Genomic DNA, 24260 nt, shown 5'->3' with positions numbered 1-24260 from the left:
TGTAGAGTGTATTATAAAACACAAAAGCCAAAAGAAGTTAAAAGTTGCCCACGATTCTACCAGCCAGAGTTTACTGTTGTATGTCTGTGCAGTATCTCTTCCTTATTTTTCTTAATGTTGGTGAATATGTGCACACACACATGTATGTGAGCTTTGTCCTGCTCATGAATATTTGTTACTGTACTAAAACTCATTTTTAAATGAAATAGTATTCTATGTTAATTTTTGTAATGTGTGGGGCTATTTTTTTGTACTGGGGACTGAACCCACAGCTTTGTGCATGCTAGGCATACACTACTAGTGAGTACACCCCTAGCGCTGGAATATATGTGGAATTTTTTTTTTTTTTTTAATGCTGTCATGAAATGTCTTTTTTCTTTCACATTTATAATGTCTTCATTAAATTTTGTTATGTATATTGTAATTGGTTTAGTGAACCAATTGGTTAGTGAACCCCTTTAACCTGAATCTCTAGTTTTCCCTATCTATAAGATAAATCTCTGAACATGTTACAGCTTTACCTAAGGAAATGATGTAAGAAAAAATTCTTGAGTCATAGGTACTACTTCTTGTCAGGGGATTTGGTAAGACATTGCCAAATCAACATCGAAGCACAGTTTTACCAGGTAACAGTGGCCAGTTAATATTCCTATTTTTGAGTATGAACCTTTTCAAAATTTTTTTAAAGAGCTAATTCTTAACTGTGTAAAATTATAAGGGATAGATAGAACTGCAGTGTAACAATATTATGTTTTTCCAGTCTGAAAAAATTCCTCTGGGGCGTAGATTTGAGTAAGTTGGGCAGCTGGAATAACAGTTTGTAGCCAGTAGGGAGTGCCATCAAGTGGCACGTCAGAGAGGCCACACTGTACTGCTCTTAGTCTCTACGTGGTATGACTTTTTATTTGAGAATGACCAGTTCACACGTGTACCTTATGTTCCAATCCTTGGCATAAGGAAATAAGGCCAAGGGGAACAAGATGCAAGTTAGGGTTGGCTTTCTCTGCCTTCAGTCTGTGTTAGCAGTGGTGACTCACTGGGTGAGCATCAGTATCTTTTATCTATGAAGTGGGAAAGAGTTCCACTTGATTCTTTTTTTGGGGGGGGGTGCTGGGAATTGATCCCCAACCCTCCACTTGATTCTTAAGAGTATTGGTAGAAAGAAAGGGGTGAGACAGAGAAATAAGATCAAGAGAATGTACTTTCAGCACTTGAAGTTCATTTGGATGTAAAGGTTGCAAGTTTTGCATTGGAACTTCACATGAAATGACTAGATTCACAGTACCTGAATGTCTGTGTATACAGTCTTCATAAAGTTTTTTTTTTTTTTTTTTTTTTTGCGGTGCTGGGGATCAAACCCAGGGCCTTGTGCTTGCAAGGCAAGCACTCTACCAGCTGAGCTATCTCCCCAGCCCCATAAACTCTTAAAGCAGAAGAGTAGCTCAGTTTTTAGCATAGTTGCCTTCCTTTCTTCTTCCTTTCTTGGTATAAATATACAGTTGAGGATCCCTCATTTGAAGTGCTTGGGACCAGGAACGTTTTGGATTTAGAGTTTTAAAAATTTTACACTATTTGTATATATACATAATGAATTATCTTGGGCATGGAATCCAAGTCTAAACACAAAATTTAGTTATGTTTTATATATACCTTATAGGTTGAAGGTAATTTTATGCAATATTTTCAGTGCATTTGTTTTGACTGACCTGCCACATAAGGTCAGATGTGGGAATTTCCACTTTTGGTGCCATGTTAGAGGTCAAAAAATTTCAGATTTTGAAGTGTTCTAGATTTAAGGTTAGAGATGCTCAATTCGAATAACTTTCTCCATGTAATTTCAATAATAGGTTGCAGTACATAAATTACGACTGTCAGGTTTAAAGCTAAGGGGTGGACTGCAGGTGTACCTCAGTAGTACAGCATTTTACTAGCATATGTGAGGCCCTGGGTTTGATCCTCAGCACTGCATAAAAATAAAGGTATTGTGTTCATCTACAACTAAAAAAAAAATTAAAGCTAAGGGGTAAGTTGAAAATTTTGCTTAGGATTAGCATCTCTTTTACCTTGAACATTACTTGCAATCTGTACTTTTTACTGAGGTTTTTAATGTGGTTATGCTATTAGTTGGATTGTAAGTGAAATTAGTAAGACTGATATAGTGTGGTTAAGAGGTTACACTCTGGAGCCAGAATAACCAGAAGTAGATTCTGACCCCGCCTGCCACTAATGAACTTGTGTACGTAAGCAAGTCAAACTACTTCTGCCTTTGTTTGCGGGTCTATACAAATCTGTTAAGGTTAAATGAGGTAATATACATGAAGTATTTTTTTGTTTATATTCTTTCTTATGTCAATTTTACCAGTGGAAGAAAAGATGAAGATAACAAAGACTTTTAGCAAAACCCTAGTAATCTAAAATTTGAATTAGAAATAATCAGTACTGAATGCCTGTTTTATTTCTGTTCCAAACAAAATGTGCATTTCCTACCACTAATTGTGGAGCAATGACCAATCCAAAAAGGATGAGCAACTCTAGTGACTAGATTGCAGTTTCTATGTTCTTCTGATAATGCTCCATGTAGATAATGTTGATTGCAGATGGGAGCAAGGAATGTATAAATTTAACCTGAAATATCATAGCATAAAGCAAAATAACTCTCAAACTAGTCATGTGGAAAGATACAGGAACCAACATAAAGGGGCCGTTTACTGGGGAGTTTGAGCATCAGAAAGATTTAATACAATGGATTAATACATATGATATTTATGAATCTGTAATTTCAGGAGAATGAAAAAACAAAAACATCTCTGATAAGCAGATGCCGATCCGTAGTGGAGAGGAGTAGGGAAGAATGAAGGAACTTTGGGTTGTGTGGAGGGGAGGGGTGGGGCTACAGGGATGGGAAGGACAGTAAACTGAGATAGACTTTATTACTCTATTTACAAGTATGATTACACTACTGGTGTGACTAAGCATCATATACAGTCCGAGGAATAAGTTATGCTCCATTTGTGTACAATGTGTCAAAATGGGTTCTACTGTCATGTATAACTAATTAGACAACAAAAAAGAATCATAATTACATAAGCTTTGAACTCTAAAAACAATGACATCAACAGCAACACTAAAACATTGGTTACCTTTGAACAATGCCAGGACACTAAGATACATTGTGAAAAGTAAGAAAGATGTCTTTCTTTCTTCAGTACTGAGCATTAAACCCAGGGACACTCCAACACTGAGCTACATCCCCAGCCCCTTTCATTTTGTATTTTGAGATAGGGTCTTGCTAACTTGCTTAGGGCCTTGCTAAGTTGCTGAGGCTAGCTTCAAACTTGTGATGTTCCTGCCTCAGCCCCTGAAACAGCTGGGATCACAATGTGTGCCACCACGTCTGGCTCATTTTTAATTCTTATTTTGAGACAGGGTCTTGCTAAGTTGCCTGGGCCAGCCTCGAACTTGTTACCCTGTCTCAGCCTCTGGACTTGATGGTATTACAGGTGTGCACCTCTGTTCGTGGCAGGACTCCTTGAAGTTGAGACAGAGACAAGGTTTTGGTGTGAAACTGGTTCTGTATGGAGATGATTTTAAGGAGTAGGAATCAGGATGGGGAGAGTGAAATGGGGAATTAGCAAATCCAGTGGGGTGCTTTATTGAGTTTGCTGTAAGGAAATGGGACCTTAGAGAAATGTACAGCTACCTCCCAGATTTATCCATATGAAAGACTGGGAGTTTATTTACTGGCATTCCTCCCCACACCTACCCCCATTTATTGTGAATAGTTCTTAAGAATTTCATCTCTGCTATGTTTCTGGGCTGCTCCTAGCCTCCTGAAGCTTTAGAGAAAGCTCAGAGGTTAAAAAAGGGATGTGTAAGGTGTGTGCTTTGGTTTGAAAGGAGGCATGATAACTTCAGTGTGCATGGGACTGTCCACCACAGCTGTGGATGAAATCAGGGGGGAGAGTATGTGATACATGACGCAAAAACATCTGTTACAGTTTAGAGTGTCCCCCAAAGCTCGTGTGTTAAAGGCTTGGTCCCAGTGCAGTCATGTTCAGAGCCGGGAATTTGGGGAAGTGATTGGATTAGGAGGGCTCTGGATTAATCCATGGAAGGATTCATATTTGGTGTTACTGGGGAGGCAGTGGAAACTGTCCAGTGTCACCTTGTTGGAGGAAGTGGGTCACAAGAGGGTGTGTCTCATTCCTGGCACCCAGCTTGCATGTGCTCTTACTAGCTCTCTAGTTCTCGAACACCATGAGAAAGCAGCTTTGCTATACCCTGTTTTTCCGCCTTGATGCAATAGGTAAAATCCAGAATTAGGTACTAGGATTTATTACCTTGGGATTGCCAAATAGAGGACAAGAAAACAGTAGGGAAACTCTTGTATTAAATAAACCTAAATGACATGTTAGTTTCGTGCATATGTGCATCTTGTTGAGATCTTGATATGAATAAATAAATTGGGAAAAAAGAGTTACCAGGCATTTGAAAATAAACATTCTGATAACAGAGATTGCCAAAAATTCCTTGTTAGGTACAATAATGGAGTTGTAGTTATGTTGAAATAAGGTCCTTATCTTTCATAGTTACTGATTTATTCCAGCATGACCTGATATGTAAATGGGACTTGTTGGCTGAGGTGTGAGTTTAGAATCAACAAGATTCAGATGATAATTGATAATTGAAGCTGGTAATGGTATATGGATGCTCATCTTACTAGTTTTTCTACTTTAGTATCGATCTGAAAATTTATAGAAAATCAAATAAATTCCATCAATTAGTAAAGTTTGGTTTGGTATTGGGTATTGAACCCAGGGGCACTTTACCACTGAACTACATCCCCATCCTTCCTTAATTTTTATTTTGAGACAGATCTTGTTAAATTGCTGAGGCTGGCTTGGAACTTGTGATGCTCCTTTCTCAGTCTCCTGAGTGATTGGGCTTACAAATGTGAGTCAGCCCACCCAGCAATTACATCTTGAAGATGCTTTTTAGAATCTATAGGAACTTCTCTATTGGCTCTTTATCCTGTAATTAAATCTGCTTTAGTAAATAACACAATGAATTTTTATGATAACTAATATTCAAGTGTGCTTAGGCATTTTGTTTTGTTTGTGGTACCGGGGATGAACTCCACAGTCTTCTACATGCTAGGCAAGTGCTATCTCACTGAGCTGTACTCCCAGAACCACAGTAAGCATTAAAAAAGAAAAATTTATCTGTTAGTCTGAGAATTTTATTCCATTTTTCCTTCAAGGGAGAAAATCCTTAAATTTTGTTATGATTCCATATGATTAATTTATGCATAGATTATGTTGACTTATTAATTTTAGTAATACAAGTACTTCAGCAATTCAGGGTTTTTTCCCCTTAAACCTAAGTGCAGCAGTTGTTTTTCTCACTTTATAAGCTGTAAGAAAACCACTGGAAATGTTAGCAGTTTCTTGATGGTGGATCCGTGAATCTTTTGATTTTCTTTCTGTTCTACAGTTAAACAGATTTTATTTTAACTATCAGTGGAGTGCTTATCAGGTGTGGAGCACTGTTCCAGACTGAAATGCAACAGTGAGCAAGATAGTCTAATTTACTACCTGTTGTTAAGGAGCATGCAGCCTACTTAAATTTGTTAAAGGAGGAGGTGAAACACTAATTTATTTTGTTGATGGTTGAATTGAGCTTTAATAATTTAATAATGTAGTAGAAACAATCAATTAGAACATCAATATTTATTGTCTTGACTCCTAAATATTTAAATCAATCTAAATAAAACCTAGTTCTAATAGCTCAGGTGGGAGGTGGTAGAGAAGTGGGTGATAGTGTTTAATTGTGTATAGCCAACTTCTTAAGCACAGCTGGGGAGTAGAGTTTCTCAAGTGGTCTCCTTAGCAGAAGTTAATATTTCTGTGCTCTGTGAGTACCATTTATGACATAGGTTGGTTGGTTTTCATGTTCAGTCTTGGCTTTTGTACTGATAGGAGTGGAGCACAGAGCTGGGGTTGTAACCTAGTGGTAGAGCGCTTGCCTAGCACACATGAGGTACTGGGTTCGATCCTCAGCACCACATAAAAATAAATAAAAAAAATAAAGGTATCATGTCCATCTACAGCTAAAAATGTTAAAAAAAAAAAAAAAAGAAAAAAAGCGTGGAGCACACGGTTAGGAATCAGAGGTGAAACTCTAAGATTAGTTTCTGCATAAATGGAATTCTAGATGTCAAACCACTGTATGAAAATTCTTATGTTGGAATTCTTATGTATGGAAGTTCTTATGTTTGTCTAAAATGGAACTTGAGAGAGTCAGATAATGGAAACTGGACAACCATTTAAGGGAACTAGTTATTCTGGAGTAACTTCCAACAAGTAAAAAAATGTTGAATGTACACTTTGAAGACTGAGTAGAAATTCCTTGGAAAATAGGGCTAATGGATTCCTTTTAATGTACAGAAAGTATCCTGTTTAAAAAATTTCCTGAAAAATTGATTTTTGTTTCTATAATATGAGTAATCACCTGTTAATTGACCTGAAATCTGTATGTATAATTTTATGTGTTTCTGGGAAAAAAATTTTGGTAACAATATGTACTTCCCAAAACAACTACAATAGGGGTGAATACTTAGTTTTTTAATGATATGCCTCTGATCATCTGTCAGATGCTTGATTAAAATAGATTAGTATTTGCATATGTGTGGTAAATGGTTCTTACATCCTTAGTTATCCAGAGTAAATATTTACACAGTGTAACTTTTATGTTACCTATAGTAATATATAACAATTCTGAAATCTATATATTAGAACATTTTTTGTTAGGGTTACTTTTAAGCTTTTTATAGAAAATTAGTCCCTGTTCCACAGTGTTCACAATTATGACCACGTGAGTTATTTTTATACAAATCTCAAACTTGTATTTAATCTGAAAATTCCAAGTAGATGGTGTTTTGTTTGTTTCCCTTACTATTTCTTTGGTACACTGTTCCTTGATGATCTACTTTATTTTGCTTAGTCATAAAAAATGATTTGAAAGTGGTTCTCCTGGGCTGGGGTTGGGACTCAGTGGTGGAGAACTTGCCAAGTAAGTGTAAGGCACTGAATTCACTTCTCAGCACTGCATATAAATAAGTAAAGACCCATCAACAACTACAAATATATTTTTAAAAAAGTGGTTCACCTTTTCATCATCCAGTTAATGATACGAATAGGTATACTTGAGTTTGTTTCATCTACATTTTTCTTGTCATTTCAGATGAATAGGCATCAGCTGTGGCATTTATTCTTTTGTTTTGGGGGAAAGGGAAGAGGCAAAGAACTAGTCTGACTCTAGTGTAAATTGGTGTTTTGTCATTGAACTTCAAAATTGTGAATTATTTGACCTGGAAAGGGACATTCGTTGTGGTTTCTAATTTTGTAAGTTGAAGAAGTATACTTTTTTTGCTTGATGTCAAATTCAACTGATAGGTTTTGTTATTATTTTTATTATTTTATTTCTTTAGGGTGATATTTAATGTGGCCAGAGAGACCTGATTCCACAAAATTTTTACTGGTTTTAATAGTTGACTAAAAGTTTCTTTCACTTCTAAGGGGGTAGTTGGTTTGTGGCATCTCTAGTACAGTCTCAAATAATTGATAACACTTTGTTCCTTCACATGTGTGTGTGTGTGTGTGTGCATGTTGGCATTTGTATTAAGGTGGGGATTCTTAAAATTTTTCTCCACTATGGATTCCTTTGGCAGTTTGAAACCTATACACCTCTTCTTAGGATCTTTTTAAATGTATGAAATATATAGGGATTATAAGTGAAACAAACAATTTTGAAACACAGTTAGCAAACTTAAAACTCAGTAATATGTGCTTAATGTAAGTAATGAGTTCTAGCAATCTTCTTTGAATCTTACCACAGTGAGTGGAGATATTTAAAGTTTTGCAGCAACTTAATGTGACATGAAAATACCTGATTTATATTGATGTCAAAATTACATGTATTACAATTCCATGATTTATTTCCAACATTCATAATTGAATAAAGTGTTAAATTTTCATCAGAGGGTAGTGAAAACATGTAATTCTCACCCCTCACCCCCAATTCTGAATTCCCTGAATTCTATTCATGGGCCCCTTGGCTGCTATCTGAGAAAAACATATCTGGACTGTGTGTCCTGGGAGGCTTAATTTTAGGAGAAAGTGTTTGAATTTTGAATACAGTCATTAGATGAAATGTTTTTCAAACATTTTTTCTGCCAGTTTTAGTGACTTTGAAAATATGTCATAATAATCCAATAATGTTAGATCTCCAAATGGTCTCAATATGCATCTTACAATTAACCTTCTTGGGCTACATTTTCTCATTATATGTTGATGTATAGCTAATAAGAAATTGGTATCTCATGTAGTTTCTAAACTTTCATGTTGGCTATTAATGTCATTTCTTTTTTCCCTTATAATTTTTTTTAATTCTTCTGCAGGATTCGGAAACTTCAGATACGAAATATCCCGCCTCATTTGCAGTGGGAGGTAAGAATTTCTCTATTTGAATTAAAGATCCCAAATATTGAAGTCTACTACTGTTAGTTTTTTCAGAGATTTTTCTCCTTCCTTCAACTCTCCAGTATGCTAGAATACAAAATCCTTCTCTTATGACTTATGTCTTGGTGTGCGTTTTTCTTCCTAATGATATGGTTTTATCTTTTACAAATCCCATCTTGGAAATACTAAAAAAAAAAAAAAAAAAAAAAAAAATAGATAATCTTGAATTACCAGATTCTCTCCGTCATCCTATCTGGACAGAATCTTGTTGGTTTTTTCCCTAGTTAGTGAGTTTGTATTTAACTATGAAATTCCCTCCTTGGCAATTGTTAAAAGATGAATAGTACTACTTATACTTTATTTTGAAATGTTATTCTGCTTCCTTTTGCTCAGATGGTGGCACTATAGCAATGATGTATAAACTCAAACTATGTAGCATAGTTAGATAACCTGTGTCAGCATCTTCCAAATTGTAGTAATGATGTCATGGTGAGAATTTGAGGCACCAGTAGATGAAGAGATCAAAGAAAATGTCACTTGACTTCCAGATGATGGATCCTACAAGTTCTTAAAACCTGCCTTAGAGAAGGTGCTGCAGGGAAACTTCTCGGCTTTTATGTATTTCACATATAAAAATCAAAAAGAACTGTTTTGTGTGTTTCAAGTCAGTCTTCTGAAGTGACATGTGATGGGTCACTAAACCAGAGCACTTAGAAAAATCAAAGTATGATTAAAAAGTTTCTTTGAGTTGAGGAATGAAGGTTTGCAGTTTGATTCCCCAAGGTCCCTTGTTTGGTAACAAATGATTTGTGCTCAGAATGTTTTACACAGTGTTATCTTTTGAATAATTTTATTGCATTTAAGCTTTGTAGGAAAGGATTGGTTTTTTGGTATATGCTAAATACGTTTCAAGTTATTTTATGTATTAAAAATGTCACTTTCTATCTACAAAGTATAAAAGATTAAACTGCTACATTTTTCTGTTTTAGATTAATGTTTCTTAGGGCATTCAGTAGCTTGGGGAATGGGTCCCCAAATCCATTGTCATGGTATCAGGATTAGTTGTTTGATACCCTTATTCGAGGATGAGCCATATTAAATATGGTTTTAAAATGTAATTTAGTATGATATTCTATTCAAGAATTACATGTAATATAATGTACCTTTAATGAAATAGTCTAATAGTTGCAGCCAATATTAAGTGTAATGCGCCAATAACTCACCTATCTACTATAGGCTAGTGACAGAGTTTTCTTTTAATTCATTCATAGTATCCAAATTTAATTTGTGGCTTCTCAAGCTTTTCCCTCATTCTGAGTAAAATCTAATTTATAAAAACAAATCTTTATTTGTTGAACCTAATTTTCTTTAATTTGTTTTAACTTCTCCATAGTCTTTTGAGGTACCACCAGTTGGTGACATCTTCATTTTCAAATGGACAAATGTGGGCACAAGATTAAAATAATTAAGGAAGAACATAGAAAAAGCTTGGAACTAGATTTTGGAACTCTTCACTTTTGACCCCCTTTTAAATATTTATTAATTAATATATTGATCACCAAAGGAAATTTATTAAGGACCTCTTAGGAGTAGGATGAGCTGTTAAGTGTTTCCTTTTATTGAAGACTTGAGTGACCACCATTTATTATTTCTTTTTGGAGGAAGGTCACTTTATATGTCATTATTTATACCATCATAGTGGGTATGCTAGCTGTCTTATGCCTAAGCCTTACTGTAGACTGTGGTAATTTTGCACTTACAGTTCCAGATTCCTGTTATAATGGAAGGATTAGGCTTTGAATCCACTGATTTATCTCAGGATCGCAGAAAGAAGAACAACCAGACACTATGTACCTCCTCACTTGATGGAGTAGAAAATACATAGTACCATAGACCAAATAGTCTTGCCTGAAAAAGGGGTTTGACTAGATTCTTTTTCAATTTAACTTTGATTTTACAAGAAATACTGATGTTGGAGGGAAGATTGAATGATGCCTTAAAGAAACAAATAGCCAAGTTCAGAAAATGGTACATTCCACAGGACAAATGATACTGTTTGCAGATAAGTGTAGCAATGAAAAAGGGAAGGGAACCTAATAAGATTTAGGAAGCTAAAAAAGTAAGCACATGACTTCAGTGAGTCACTTGTGAGCAGTGTAAATAGGCCTGTGGAACAGCTGGGAGTACCTTGAAGAAGACTTAGTGTTGTTTTCTAGGAAACATGGTAGCTTTGGGAGTAAGTCTTGGCATTATATCCTGGCTCTACTACTTTCTAGTTGGTTGGTCTAGTTACGTGATCTCTGAATATGTTTTTAGAATTCTTCGAGCTTCATTTTCCTCATTTCTAATGTAGCCACTTAAAAAAGGATCATGCACACTACAGCCCTTAAAGCAGTGCAGTGCTGAAAAGGAACAGTTTACAAACAGGAGAGCACATGTCCTATCTCCCTCCACTCTGCTTTTTGGTCTCCCTCCAGTGCCTTCTGTCTGCAGAAACTAACAGGGAACAGCTGGGAAAGGAGAAGTGTGCACAGAGCCCTGACTCAGCTTCACAAAACCCAAGAGTGGTTCTGCAATTAGAGCTTAATATCCATCCAAAGTTCTAACCTGGAAGTGGAAGACAGCCCCCTTCCCATTCTGCTGGTCATCATAAGCCATCTTCTATGAGGTCACTGAAGGGACCACAGAATCTGGGACCATGCAGAAACACATGTGAGGTCACAGTGCTGTGGCGTTTAAGATTTGTAGCTGGACTATTAAGTTTATACCACTTGTCTTTACTTTTGTCATCCTCATTATTACTGTTATTCTGGAGACTGAAACCAGGGCCTCACACCTGCTGGGCAAGCACTCTACTGCTGATCTACTCTCCCAACCCTACTTCTGTTTCTCATCATCTTTATACTACCAAGTATTGATTGAGGAGGAGATCCTTTCAGGTTCTCTGGGTAGCATATCTTGGATACTGTGTGCATTCAGCAAGAAACCAAGTGGTTTCTTTTATTTTTTTATTTTTACAGACGGCATTTTGATTCTGACTATTTAGTTCCGGTTGATGGTAAATCACTTTTGGACACTGGCTTGACTGAATGTCTCTCTACCCAAGTGTTTATGGCAGATAAAGATATGATATGAAGAAACTAACTTTTTGAAGGCCCTTCTGAGAATTAGGTTTGTCACCAAATATGTGAAATACAGTTGGGAAATGGGAGAAAACTATTCCGCACACTTTTGCCTGAGGGACTTGAATAGATTTGTAGCCAGGCACATGGCACACACCTGCCATCCCAGGTGCTCAGGAGGTTGAGGAGAATTGCCAAGTTGCAGACCAACCTGGACAACTTAGTGAGACCCTGTCTTGACTTAAAAAAGGCTGGGAATAAAAATGAAAAGCTCAGTGGTAGGTTAAAACCTCAGTTACCCCCACCTCCTACCTGGACCAATGAGAGAACAGGTGAAGGCTTGAGGAAGCCCCTCTTCATTGAACATCATGGTTGCGGACGCTGTGATAAAGTCCTAGCAGAATACTTGATTTAAAACATCCTTGATGATCCTTTTTCTTACAATGTACTCAACTTCTAAGTGGGTTCCCATTTTCTAAAGTATATATATGTTGTTGATGAAGCTTTATTTGTTGGTATGCGGTGCTCAGAATTGAACCAGTGCCTCACACATGCTAGGCAAGCATTCTACCACTGAGCTACAACCCCAGCCCCCATTCCTTAAATTTAAGACATGTCTTCACGTCAAAAAAAAAGAAGAAAAAAACCTCAAATTCTAGAAAAAAGAAAAAAAACTTTCCTAATCATATTTTCTTACATTTACTGTCCAATCAAAATAATAAAGATTCCTAATAAGTACTCAGTGAATGCCTAAGGCCATACCTCCTTTGAAGTGAACTGTTCAACCCATTAAGTATGTAAATGAAATGGTCATAGAGTAACTAATGAGCAAGTAACATCCTCTTGTTTGGGTCAGTGACAGAAACGGGTAGAGTGATATTTCCAGAGTTCATTGGTGGGGAAAAACAATGTGAGGTATGGGTCATCACCTGTATTGTAAGATTTTATCTGCTGATGAGGCCCTGATGTTGCCCGTGACTGAAATGACTATATCTTCCAAGATGAAGATTTGAATATATTGTCTGACAAGTACTTAATGGGGAATGCAAATCACAATCTTTTTGGAAAACCTAGACTGTTCTTTGACTTTACCTCAACAACTGGATATTTGATTTTTCCTGGACTTAGTTGACTTGAAAGATAAATATGTTAGGAAGAAATTCTGAAGAGGTTTCAACAGTGTAAGTTTTTTCTACAATATGTGTTGTGTGGTGTGATTAAGAAAGTGGAAGTTGTCAGTGACTCCAGGAGGCTGAGGCAGGAGGCTCTCGAGTTCAAAGCCAGCTTCAGCAACAATGAGGCGCTAAACAACTCAGTGAGATCCTGCCTCTAAGTAAAATACAAAAAACGGACTGGGGATGTGGCTCAGTGATTGAGTGCCCTTGAGTTTAATCCCCATTACAAAAAAAAAAAAAAAAAAAAAAAAAATGAAGTTACCTTTAGAGCCCACCAGTGGAATAAGGGGTGCTCTTTATAGTCGAAGACTCTTCAGATTATATCCAGGCTTTTGACATGCCAATGGGTTAGGCACTGCTTGACATGGGAGGCAAGCAACTGGTATACTAACAATGAAATACCAAGGGTCCACATGAAAATTGCAGTATAAAATATTACTCCCTGCCCCTACCCCATGTGCAGAGTTATCTTAACCCATTTTGTTCCATTATCCTGGATTTGGAACATCTATAAAAACTTAAACTGAGTAACAAATGTTAATCTATTAAACGCAAATATTTGCAGAGTTGAAAACTTGGAACTTAATGGGTTAATGATTGTTCTTTTAAAGGTCTTTTTATTGCTTTTTTCTGCACTTGAAGCAATTTTTGCAACTCATTGGATCTTATAGGAAATCTTAAAAGCCTCCCCTTCTGTGGGACCCTAGAATTGCCCTAACAGAACACCTCAGTGTTTGACTTGTTACCTTTGAACCCAGCAAGGGTTCCGAGAAGGTTGACTTATAGAGTGTTAAGACACCCTTGGCTTCTTTCACAGTTAAAAGCAATTTATTCTTCCCTAGTGTGGGCAAGGGTATTACACGAATAGCAAGCAGTCCTAGAGAAGGGCATCAGAGCCTCCCTGAGAGTCACCTTCACATCAGCCACCCACTCTGGTTAAAATGCCCAGGGCACTGGAAGGATGCCCACATTTCAGGCTAAATCAAAACACATGCTCTTTATAAGGTAGAAACCTTAGAAAATGATCGTCTTCGTGTGAGATGAAGCAAGTACTTTTAACGGAGAAATTATGTCATCCATGTTGAATTTAGAAGATTATTTAATGAGGATGAATTGTAGAGGTCAGGAATTTATATAAGATTAATAACGGCTTCTTAAAGTTGGTAACATCTCAAGGAAGTCTGTTTCCTGTCTGTGTGAACTGACTATAGGAAGAAAGATTGAATGCAGGAAACCTCCCTTCTAAGGAGGTCAGGCTGTACTGTTAGGAGTAGAAATAGCGATGTCATTAAGCCAGGCTCTGGCAGAAAAAGGGAAACTGAGGAGACCTTATTGAGGAGAAATAAGGAAACAAGCGGGAAAATAGTGATTCATGTTACCTATTTTAGGGATGGGAAATAATACCATAGTTAACATAAAATCGCTCGGAGAAAATTCACACTAAGCCTTGGATGAATGTGAGCTGAGAATGAGAAGACTGCCTAGGGTTGGGGGTCAGTGGGGTGACTTGCAGGTGAAGAGATTGAGACAGGGTGAGTGGAGGACATCGACGTCTGTATAGTAGAAGCTGTTGTTCTTCTGTCCAACTGTAGATTGCTTTTCAGCACTGTGATCAGATGCTAGTTGTTCCATGATGGTTACAGGAATTAATGCTAGGTAGAAACTGCATGAGACAGAGCATTTTAAGTGAAATTGACAGTATGAAGCTGACAACACGAGGTACTTTAACTCAATCAAACAGAAGAAAATGTGCAAAGACGGGAGTTGACGTGAACCTTAAACTGAGCAAGAAGTAATGGAAATCACTGATCTAAAATATTAGAAATAACCCATAAACGCTGAAGGATACAAGTTAGAGCTCTAAAGTAGAAGCAGATAATAAAGTGGATGTGTGGGTGGTGATTTTCTTCTTCACAGTGGCCTGACTTTGAGCACATGACAGATGGTAACACTGAGCACTTAGGTGCTGGACACTGGAGTGAACTGTTTTATTTTTTAATTTCCAGGCAAACAGCATATGTAATACTTTTTTTTTTTTAAGTTGTTGACAGACCTTTATTTTACTTACATGTGGTGCTGAGAATCAAACCCAGTGCCTTACACATGCTAGGCAAGAACTCTACCACTGAGGCCCAGCCCCAACCAGAGTGACCTATTTTAATCTTCACAATCATCCTATTTCCCCACTTGACAGATGAGACCACTGAGTTACAGAGATGTGAAGTAACTCAAGTGTCCAGGTCATGTAGTGGAGGTCGTCAGAGTTTCTGTCCTGTTTTGTTTTTGTTGTTCAACAATAAAATAGCACTGGGGTTCAAATCCACACCTGGCACGTATAGTCAAGTGCTCTACCACTGATTTACATACCCAGCCCATTATCAGGTTTCTCTATCAGGAAACTTCCCCCAAAACATAAGTTTCTCTTTCTTGCTGTTGTCACTAATTTACTTTGAATATGCCCCTGAAAGTTTGACAGGGAACCTGACAGAAATGGCATCCTCCTCAGGTCTGGAGGAAAGACTAAGGAGTGATGAGTGTTGCTGGAAAACTCTGGTGTTTAGGGAATTGTGGTCAGTAGGGTATTTTGTGCGTGGCTGCTATGGGATGGGTCAGACCTTTCTTAGAAATGATTTAGTGACTGGTGTGCGGGGGAATTCCAGTTTCCCAATGACAAGGCATGTGAAGCAAGTATTTCTGGTTCCTGCCTGCTATCTCCATGAGCTTTCCAAGACCTCGTGCTCTGTTCCCTGGACATTTGTCATCCTTCTGTAGTTCTGTGGTTGTGGGAGTTTTTCTTTTTCTTTATTTTATTATTATTATTTTTTATTTGCTTTTTTTCCCTTCAGTTAATCTTAAGGGTCTTCATGGTTTTTTTTTTTTGTTTGTTTGTTTAAACACTTTTTTAGTTGTCAATGGACCTTTAATTATATGTGATGCTGAGAATTGAACCCAGTGCCTCACACGTGCTAGGCTATCACTGAGCCTCAACCCCAGCCCTCTTCATACTTTTTATTACAACTTTTTATTATAAAAAAAATCAAACATAAAAATAAGTGAATGAAACCCAGTTATAACCATTAACAATATATGGTGGCCAGTCTTCTTTTATTTGCATATCTACACTTGTCTTCCTTCTCTAGGTTGTTTTGGAGCAAATCCTAAATGTTATATCGACTAAAGACTTTAGTACGTATCCCTAAATGATACTCTGTCTTATTTTCTAGGACTGCCATAACAAAATTGCATAAACTGGGAGGTTTGAACAATAGAAACTCACTGTGTCATGGTTTTGGAAACTCAAGTCAGGGAAGCTGAGGTGTCCACGGGTGGGCCCCTCCTCAGGGCCATGAGGGAAGGAGTTATTTAAAGTTTCTCCTTGGCTTTCTGATAGTTCCTTGGCTTGTGGCAGCACAATTCTGGTCTTTGTGGTGTAACCTTCTTGGTGTGTGCTGTGTCTGTTCCTGAACTTCCCCTTTTTATAAGGACCAGTTATGTTCACCCTAATGCCTCTTTAGGTCACATTTGGAAGTACTGGGAATTAAGACTTTATCATGAATTTTTTGGAGGACACAATTCAATCCATAGAAGTCAGTCAGTCTGTCCCCCCCCCCCCCCCCCCCAGTACCAAGAATTGAACCCAGGGACACTTTACCACCTAGCTACACATCCCTAGCCCTTTTTATTTTATTTTGAGACAGGATCTTGCGAAGTTATTGATTATGGCTTTGTACTCGTCATCCTCCTACCTCAGCCTCCCAAGTTGATGGGATTACAGGCATGCACTATGCCTGGCAAAAAAATCTTTGATCTTTTTGGTTAGTCTGTTTCATATCATTTCATCAGTACACTATTTTCTTGCCCTGCCCCCCATCATTTTTTCCCCCATGCAGTACTGGGGTTTGAACGATATACCCTGCCCATTTGAAATTTTTATTTGCAGACACAGTATTGCTTACGTTGCTGAGGCTGAGCTCACGATCCTCCTGCTTCAGCCTCCCTAGTCACTAGGATTATAGGTGTGTACCATTGCACCCAACCCTCCCCCTCACACCCCTGCCACCCATGTTTGTTGAAGTTGATTTATTCTGTAGAATGCTCTACATTATTTTGCTGAACTATATCCACACGTGGTTACTTAACACATTCCTCTGATGCTTGGTGGGCTTGGTTTATATACAAGTTTGCTTTTAGTTCATTTTGACAAGACAAAGTGGTAGGTGGTATGTATTCTTTCATTTTGAGGTATGTAGTGTCTGCCTCTTTGTGATGTGAAATGCCATTGATCATTGCTTAGATTTCTTTATTGTGTGGTTGCAGGGACTAGTAATATTTGAGCTCCATTTCTTCATTGTTACCTGGAATACATTTGTAAAGAGGGAATTTGTTCTCAGTAGTTGTTAGAATATTCTGAGGTATAGTTTGTATAAAAGAAATGGGACAAATGCTTGATACCCTACCTTCTCCTGCCCTTTTGGGTGTCTTGGCATTCTAGAAGGATACCAGTGAGTTTGTGTATACATTCTAGTCTTACAGATTTTAGTATTATTGGATTCATTCTCTTGGCATTTACATTATCCTAAGAGGACCTTGTTAACTTCCAGTTAGTGCCAGTGTTCTTTTGATGCTACCTCAGTATTTATTAGCTTCATTAATTTTGTGGTCCATGAAGTCCCAGGTTTATCTTGAGCATTCCTGTCCCAAAAGACTAGGATTGGCCCTCTGCTGCTCTGCCCTGGCTGTTCGAGAAATGGTGTTGAAAGGTCATGGAGTGATAATGCCCCTCATGAGGTCAGATCACTGCCTTTCCTTGTGGTTCACCTTTGTGTCATGTTTATGTCCTTGGTTCCTCTCCCTGTGGTCTCAATCTTGGTTGTTCTCTCCGTCATTCTCTGGCATGTACTTTCCTCTTTGTAAGTGTGAACATTTCCCTGTTCCCTTTTAAAAACCATCTCAAATTTCACTTGTCTCTATTGCATTTTTGTTTCTGGCTCGAAAGTAAATGTACCCTTGGATGTCTATTTAAACTTGAGGTATCTAAAGCCAAATTTCTTTTCCTCTCAAAGTCTTGTTTTGCCTTCTCTATGGACTTCAGTACTGCTGAAGTCACACTGGCTTGGTCTTGTAGTCTTCCTCTCCCTTCTGACCAAAGGACCCCAAGTGTCCTTAGGTGCTTCCTCCTTGATGCTTCTTTTGGTCTTCTTTTCTGTACCCTTGGCCACCTTCCTGTAGAGGATTCAGTCTTCATTCAACCTTTTTCAGCAGCTCATATATAAATGGAGAAAAATAACATGTAGGTACAACCATCCATAAGAAATGACCCACCAGCAGCTTCTGCTTTATCTTCTCAAGCTTTAACCTGCTTAGAAGGTGCAGGGTTGGCAATTTTGGGATTCTGCGTTAGTGCTAAATTGTGAAACTGTTCTTTCAATTTCAGAGTCTGCATGTGAGTTCTCTAACTTCTCAAGTGAATATACTTAGTCCTTTCTATTTGGATTATGCAAAACTACCAACAACACACTACCATTATCTTAAGTGCTCATCATAAATGAGAGGACCTTGGTTTCAGTAGCATTGCGCTCATGGTCAATTCAAGAAGAAATAATTGGTAAATTTCTCACCTGTGTTTTGGGCCGAGCTCCCTTCCCCACCTTAGTAAGAGACTTGAGTCTTACTATGTTGCCCGGGCTGGCCCCAAACTCCTAGGCTCAAGGGATCCTTCTGCCTTACCTCTCAAGTAGCTGGTACTTCAAGTGTGCACCACCATTCCAGACTAAGCAGTTTTTTACATGATCCTATACTTGTTCAAAGTTCAGGTTGACAATTAGGACTAATTGAGAATCCATGTATGAAGCCTAGGAGGAAAAGAAGTTAATTGCTTGGGGCTAGGAAATCAGATAGTTGTTTTCCAGATATCAGTGCTACATGACCAAACATTCAACAGAGCACTCATTTAAAAAGGGTATTTTAAAAACGTTTATCCTTTTTTTTTTTTTTTTAATGCATGGGATTTTCATAGTTCTTTACTTTCCAAACTTGTAGGGGCTTTCAAGACACTTACCTGTACACTTGCTATTTTCTGTGGCCAAATAACATCCTAAGTGTGAGAAGGAGAGCTTCGTTGGAGGGGGGACTGTTCACTGGAGTATCCTCAGTGTGGGGATTCACTTGGCACGTTTTGAAAGAATGAGTGGTAGAATAACAAGTTGAATTATAACCATATACCTTATCTAGAAGAACAGTCATTATTTGGAAGGAATCATTCATGAACCATGTAGATAACAAAATAGCATAAACTGAAAAAAAAGATGTAAAAACAAAATAAAACAACCCTGTGGTGAAATGAAACTGAAGTTAGGAATATGAGGTAAAAAGGACTCTACTTCTTCCTCTTCTCTATCCTCCCTCAGACTCTTTCCTTCCATTTTCTGGTTTTTAATATTTTATTTTTAAAAACAATTATATTTATACAAAGCTACTAATTCCACATATAAGATTTTATTTCTTGTAAACATTAACAGAGAGCACTTGAAATGAATCAAATGAGAATTTGAGTCTAATTAATGCCGTGATGTAAATAAGTAGTGGGTCATACTAAGTAGCTATGAACAATATCCTATTACATGGATATTCCACAGTTGGTTTATCCATTTATCTCTCCAAGGACATGGGTTTGCTTCCACATTTTGGTTATCGTGAATAATGCTGCTGTGAAATTGGTGAACTAATATCTATTTAAGACCCTGCTTTCATTTCTTGGGGGTATATTCCCAGAAGTGGAATTGCTGGGTGTTTTACCAATTCTTTTTATTTTTGGAGACATGGTCTTGCTATTAATGTCCAGACTGGCCTTGAATTTCTGGGCTCACTTGATCCTCCTTCCTAAGCTTCCCAAGTAGCTGAGACCACAATGCACACACTGTACCTGGCTTGCAATTTTCATATTTCTAATTTTAATATTTTTTTGCAATGCTGGGACTAAAATCCAGGACCTTCTGCATGCTAGGTATGAGCTCTACTACTGAGCTACACCCCCATTCCCACTTTTTTTTTTTTTTTTTTTTGTTTATGGAACTACCAAACTATTTCCCATAGAAGCTGCACCATTTTACATCCCTACTAATAGTGTATAACTTCTAATTTCTCCATATATTTGTCAGCATTTATTTTTGTTTGGGGAGATAGTAGCTATGCTAATGGACAAATATTCTTGATTTTCAATTGTTGGTATTTAATATAGAGAGATTTGTTTGATTTTTGTATATTGACTTGTATCCTTTGATATTCCTAAACTAACATTAGTTCTAAAAGTTTGGGTTATTAAAAATACATTGTTTAGAATTTGCTACTTAATCATATCATTACAAAGAGGCAATTTTATTTTTTCTTTTCCATTCTTTTCTTGCTTAAGCATTGACTAGGACCCCAGTGAGAACCAACGATCCTTATTGTTTTCTCAATCTTTGTGGAAAAAATATTGTCTTTGCCCTTAAGTAAAATGTTAGCAGCAGATTTCCCTGTAGATTATCAGGTTGAAGATAATGCCTTCTTTCTATTCCCTTTTTGCCGACAGTCTATATGATGAGTGTTGGATTGTTTCCAATGCTGCTTCTGCATAAATTAATATGTAATTTTTCTAGGCTATTATGATGAATAATATTCCTCAAATATTGAACCAACCTTGAATTCCTACCATATAAATTGTACTTTGTTGTGTTTTACTCTCTTCATATATTGCTTGATTCAGTTTGTCAACAAATGGAGGACTTGTCTATTCATGAATACTTTTTTCTGTTGCCTTTGATTTTGTTACCAGGGTAACACAGCCTCAAAATACAACGGGAGGTGTTGGGGGTATAGCTCAGCAATAGAGAACTTGCCTAGTATATGTAAGACCCTGACTTCAATGCCCAGCATCACACAGAAGAAGGGGAAAAAAAAAAGGTTGGAATGTGTTTGTTCTTTAGTTATTATACTGATTAGTTTTATGGCTTTAAATGTTTGATAGAATTTCCTAGTGAAATCAGCAGAGCAAAGAATTTCAAAACCTGTTTTTTTGTTTTAAGTTAAAACTATTTCTTCAATAGTTAATAAGAATCTTCTGATTATTTCATCTTGAATAATGTTGGCAATTTAGTTTTTGAAGAATTGACTTGTTTTATTCAGATTGTTGAATAGAGATGCATAAAGTTTTGTGATAATATTCCCTTAGTAACCTTTAAATTCCTTTGAGGGATGTAGTGATACTCATTATTCAGACCTGACACTGGTAATTTTTGTCCTCTTGCTCTCCCTTTCTTTTAAATCCGTCAGTCTTGCCAAGGGGTTTACCCATCTTTCATCCCCCCGCCCCCAAAAAACAAAAAAAACCCCAAACCAACCTTTGGTTTCACTGATTTTTTTTTTTTTTTCTCCCTCTTAAGTTATATGTATTTAGTTTTCCAATGATTGGAGATATTCCTATTATCTATGACTTTTAATTCTGTTATGGTTAGTGAACATTAGTATATTTATAATTCTTGAAAATCTGTTAATATTTGTTGTGTGAATATCTGTTTTGAGATAGTTATAATCTGTCACTGTGGATGTCTCATGTTACTGGGTGGTGTGTTCTGTAAAGGTTAATTCCAGTTGGTTGATGCTATTCAGTTCTGTGTACTTACTGATTTTTGGTTAACTTGTCCTATTCCTTCCTGAGAGTGGAATATTGAAATTCTCACTATAATCATGGATTAGAGTGTTGTTCTTACCAGCTCTTGTCAGTTTTGTTTCCTGTATTTTGAAACCCTGTTGCTAAGTCCATATACATTTAGTATTGCTATGTTTTCAAAGGTAAATTGACCCTTTTCTTATGATGTAATGTCATTCTTTATCCATGCTGTTTCTTTGCTCTCAATTCTACTTTATCTGCACTTAAATATCACTCCAGCTTTTGATTAATGCATCCATAGTAAGTATATTTTGTATCATTTTGAGACGATATTGTAATAGCTGACATGTTTCTTAAAGACAGATCTTTGTGTTGTGTAGATTCATTAGTAGCACAGTTGGCCTTCTATCCACTTGATTCCAGCAGATCTCTGCCTTCCCAAGTTGTAACCATTAAAAATGTCTCCATACATTGCCAAATATACTTCGTTTTTTTTAAAAAAATATTTTTTAGTTGATGGGCCTTTAGTTTTATTTATATATTCATTTATATGTGGTGCTGAGAATTGAACCCAGGGCCTCACACATGCCAGGCAAGGGTTCTACCACTGAGCCACAACCCCAACCCCACTAGATATACTTTCAGGTGTAATAAAAAACTTTTGCTAAAAACCATTGCCCTGTAAGTAATGTCATTTTTCTCTGGCTGTTTTTGAGATTTTTTTCCTTTTGCCTTTTTTTGTGTGTGTGTGTGTTACTGGGGATCGAACTCAGGGCCTTGTGCTTACGAGGCAAGCGCTCTACCAGCTGAGCTATCTCCCCAGCCCTCCCTTTGCCTTTGACCTTCAATAAATAGTTATGATGTATTTGCAGATAGATTTCTTTGGGTTTATCTTGTTTGAGGTTGACTGTGCATTTTGAGTCTATAGATCTACATCTTGCCAACATTGGAATACCTTTGCTATCATTTTTGCAATTACTTTTTGTTTGCAAAATTTCTTTTTCCTCTTGTTCCAGGATACCAATAACATGAATTTAGGCATTTTTCATTTCCCCACTGGTCTTTGAGCCTTTGTTCATTTTGTTTCGTCTTGTTTCTCTTGGTTGTTCAGATGGAGTAATTGCTGTTGATTTGTCTTCATGGGCAAAGACAATTTCCTCTGTAGTAATCCAGTTTGCTGTGAGCCCATACAGTGAGTTGATTAATATCTCCCATTTCTTGGACACTTTGTCTTTCCATTCTTTTCAAGAGTGCTCACCCTTTGTGGAGTATTTTTAATAAGAAGTGCCTTTAAAGGCCTTGACAGATAATTTCAACGTCTGTTTCATTCTTGACATTTACATTGTCTCATATGAGTCTAGATTTTTTTAGTTTTCATATGCCACATAATTTTGGATTGTATCTTGGACATCTTGACTATCATGTGACTGTAGTCTGGTTTATGCCCTGTGGAGAACGCTGATGATTCTGTTTTAGAATAACTGAGTTCAGGCTGCAAGTTGCAAACAGCCTTGGGTGAGTTAGGGTTCCAGTTCAGTTGTGTTTTTGGAGCTTTTGGATTAGTCTCATGTGCTTCACTTAGCGTCTGCCAGTCCAGGACCTGGGCAGTGATCTATCCCATGGTTAAGTTCTCAAAATTTTGAGTATGTGGTTTGTGTTCACATTCGAGCTTGTTTATTTTGGGACTAAACCCAGGAGTTCCTTCTGGCTTTCCTGGGCTCTTCCCTCACCATAATTTTGTTAGTATTTATGGTTCCCTGTGGTTTCCTTCCTTTTTTGGTTCTGTAACCTGAAAAGCAAGGACCTTAGTTACCCTACTTGGTTGTGCACTTCCTGGACCCATGTCCAAGGTTAAGTAGCAGGAGGATCCAAGCCATTCCCTTGAAGCCATAGTTCCTCCTTTGCATCACAGCTGTAGGTGATCCTTTCTGCTCTGAAGCTCGGACAAGTCTTCACTAAAGTTCTTTCCTGTGTCTACCTTCCAATCCCCGCCCCCCCCCAGTCTGACCTGAGGCATACCAGAAGAGGAAAGGGGGTGAATAGATTACCTCAGGCTCAATAGTACTTCAAATTCTTCTATCCATCTGCCATCATTTACTTTTCAAAAGTCTTCAAATAGGGCTGGGGAGATAGCTCAGTTGGTAGAGTGCTTGCCTCACAAACACAAGGCCCTGAGTTCCATCCCCACTACCGCACCAAAAAAAAAAAAAAAAGTCTTCAAATAGCTGCCTCATTATTCTCTTCAGAATTGATAACTGCATTCAATGGAAGGAAGAGGGAGAAATTTACTTGTTCAGTTTTGTCTGGACCCAGAACCTGGAGTTAAAGTTTTTATTTCTTTGTAATTGTTTTGTTCCTTCTAAATGTCCAAAGAGGCAGGTTGAGCCTTTTATTTCTCAGAGTATTGCTCACAAGTTGCTTTAAAGTTCATTTCTCACTTGTAGATAACCTTGGATTAAATTACATCTCCTTAGATGATTTTTTAAAAAAGAATGTGTATATTTGAATTGTCCGCACAAGTCAGCACTACAGATGTATATGTAATGCACATCATTTCAGTTTATGTGTGTAGAAACCTTTTCTTGTTGCTCTTTTCCTATTGTGTCTTACCTCTGATTTTAATAATGAATAAAATACACAAGGTTAACATGGGAGAGGGAGAAGTTCCCAGGTAGGGATTTAGAATAATAAATCAACTGGGAATGGCAATGGGAATGGCACTTTTAATCCTATTTCTAATTTCAGCATCAGCAGCCAGAAAGAAAGGGTTGTTTCAGTGTTAGGGCATTTCCCACTC

General features: G+C 37.3%; 1 protein-coding gene across 2 annotated transcripts in view; it reads left to right on the top strand.

Moving 5' to 3' along the window:
- Window positions 1-24260, top strand: part of Igf2bp3 (insulin like growth factor 2 mRNA binding protein 3) — a 141442-nt gene that overhangs the window by 37761 nt on the left and 79421 nt on the right. For both annotated transcript variants that reach the window (XM_047561025.1, XM_047561024.1), the window contains exon 3: window positions 8459-8507. In XM_047561025.1, the coding sequence (XP_047416981.1) occupies window positions 8459-8507 (49 nt within the window). The remainder of the gene's footprint in view (window positions 1-8458; window positions 8508-24260) is intronic.

This window comes from Sciurus carolinensis, chromosome 8, assembly GCF_902686445.1.
Source record: "Sciurus carolinensis chromosome 8, mSciCar1.2, whole genome shotgun sequence".
NCBI classification, from domain to species: domain Eukaryota; kingdom Metazoa; phylum Chordata; class Mammalia; order Rodentia; family Sciuridae; genus Sciurus; species Sciurus carolinensis.
The sequence above is the reverse complement of the archived record's forward strand: the minus strand, read 5'-3'. Positions and strand labels throughout refer to the sequence as shown.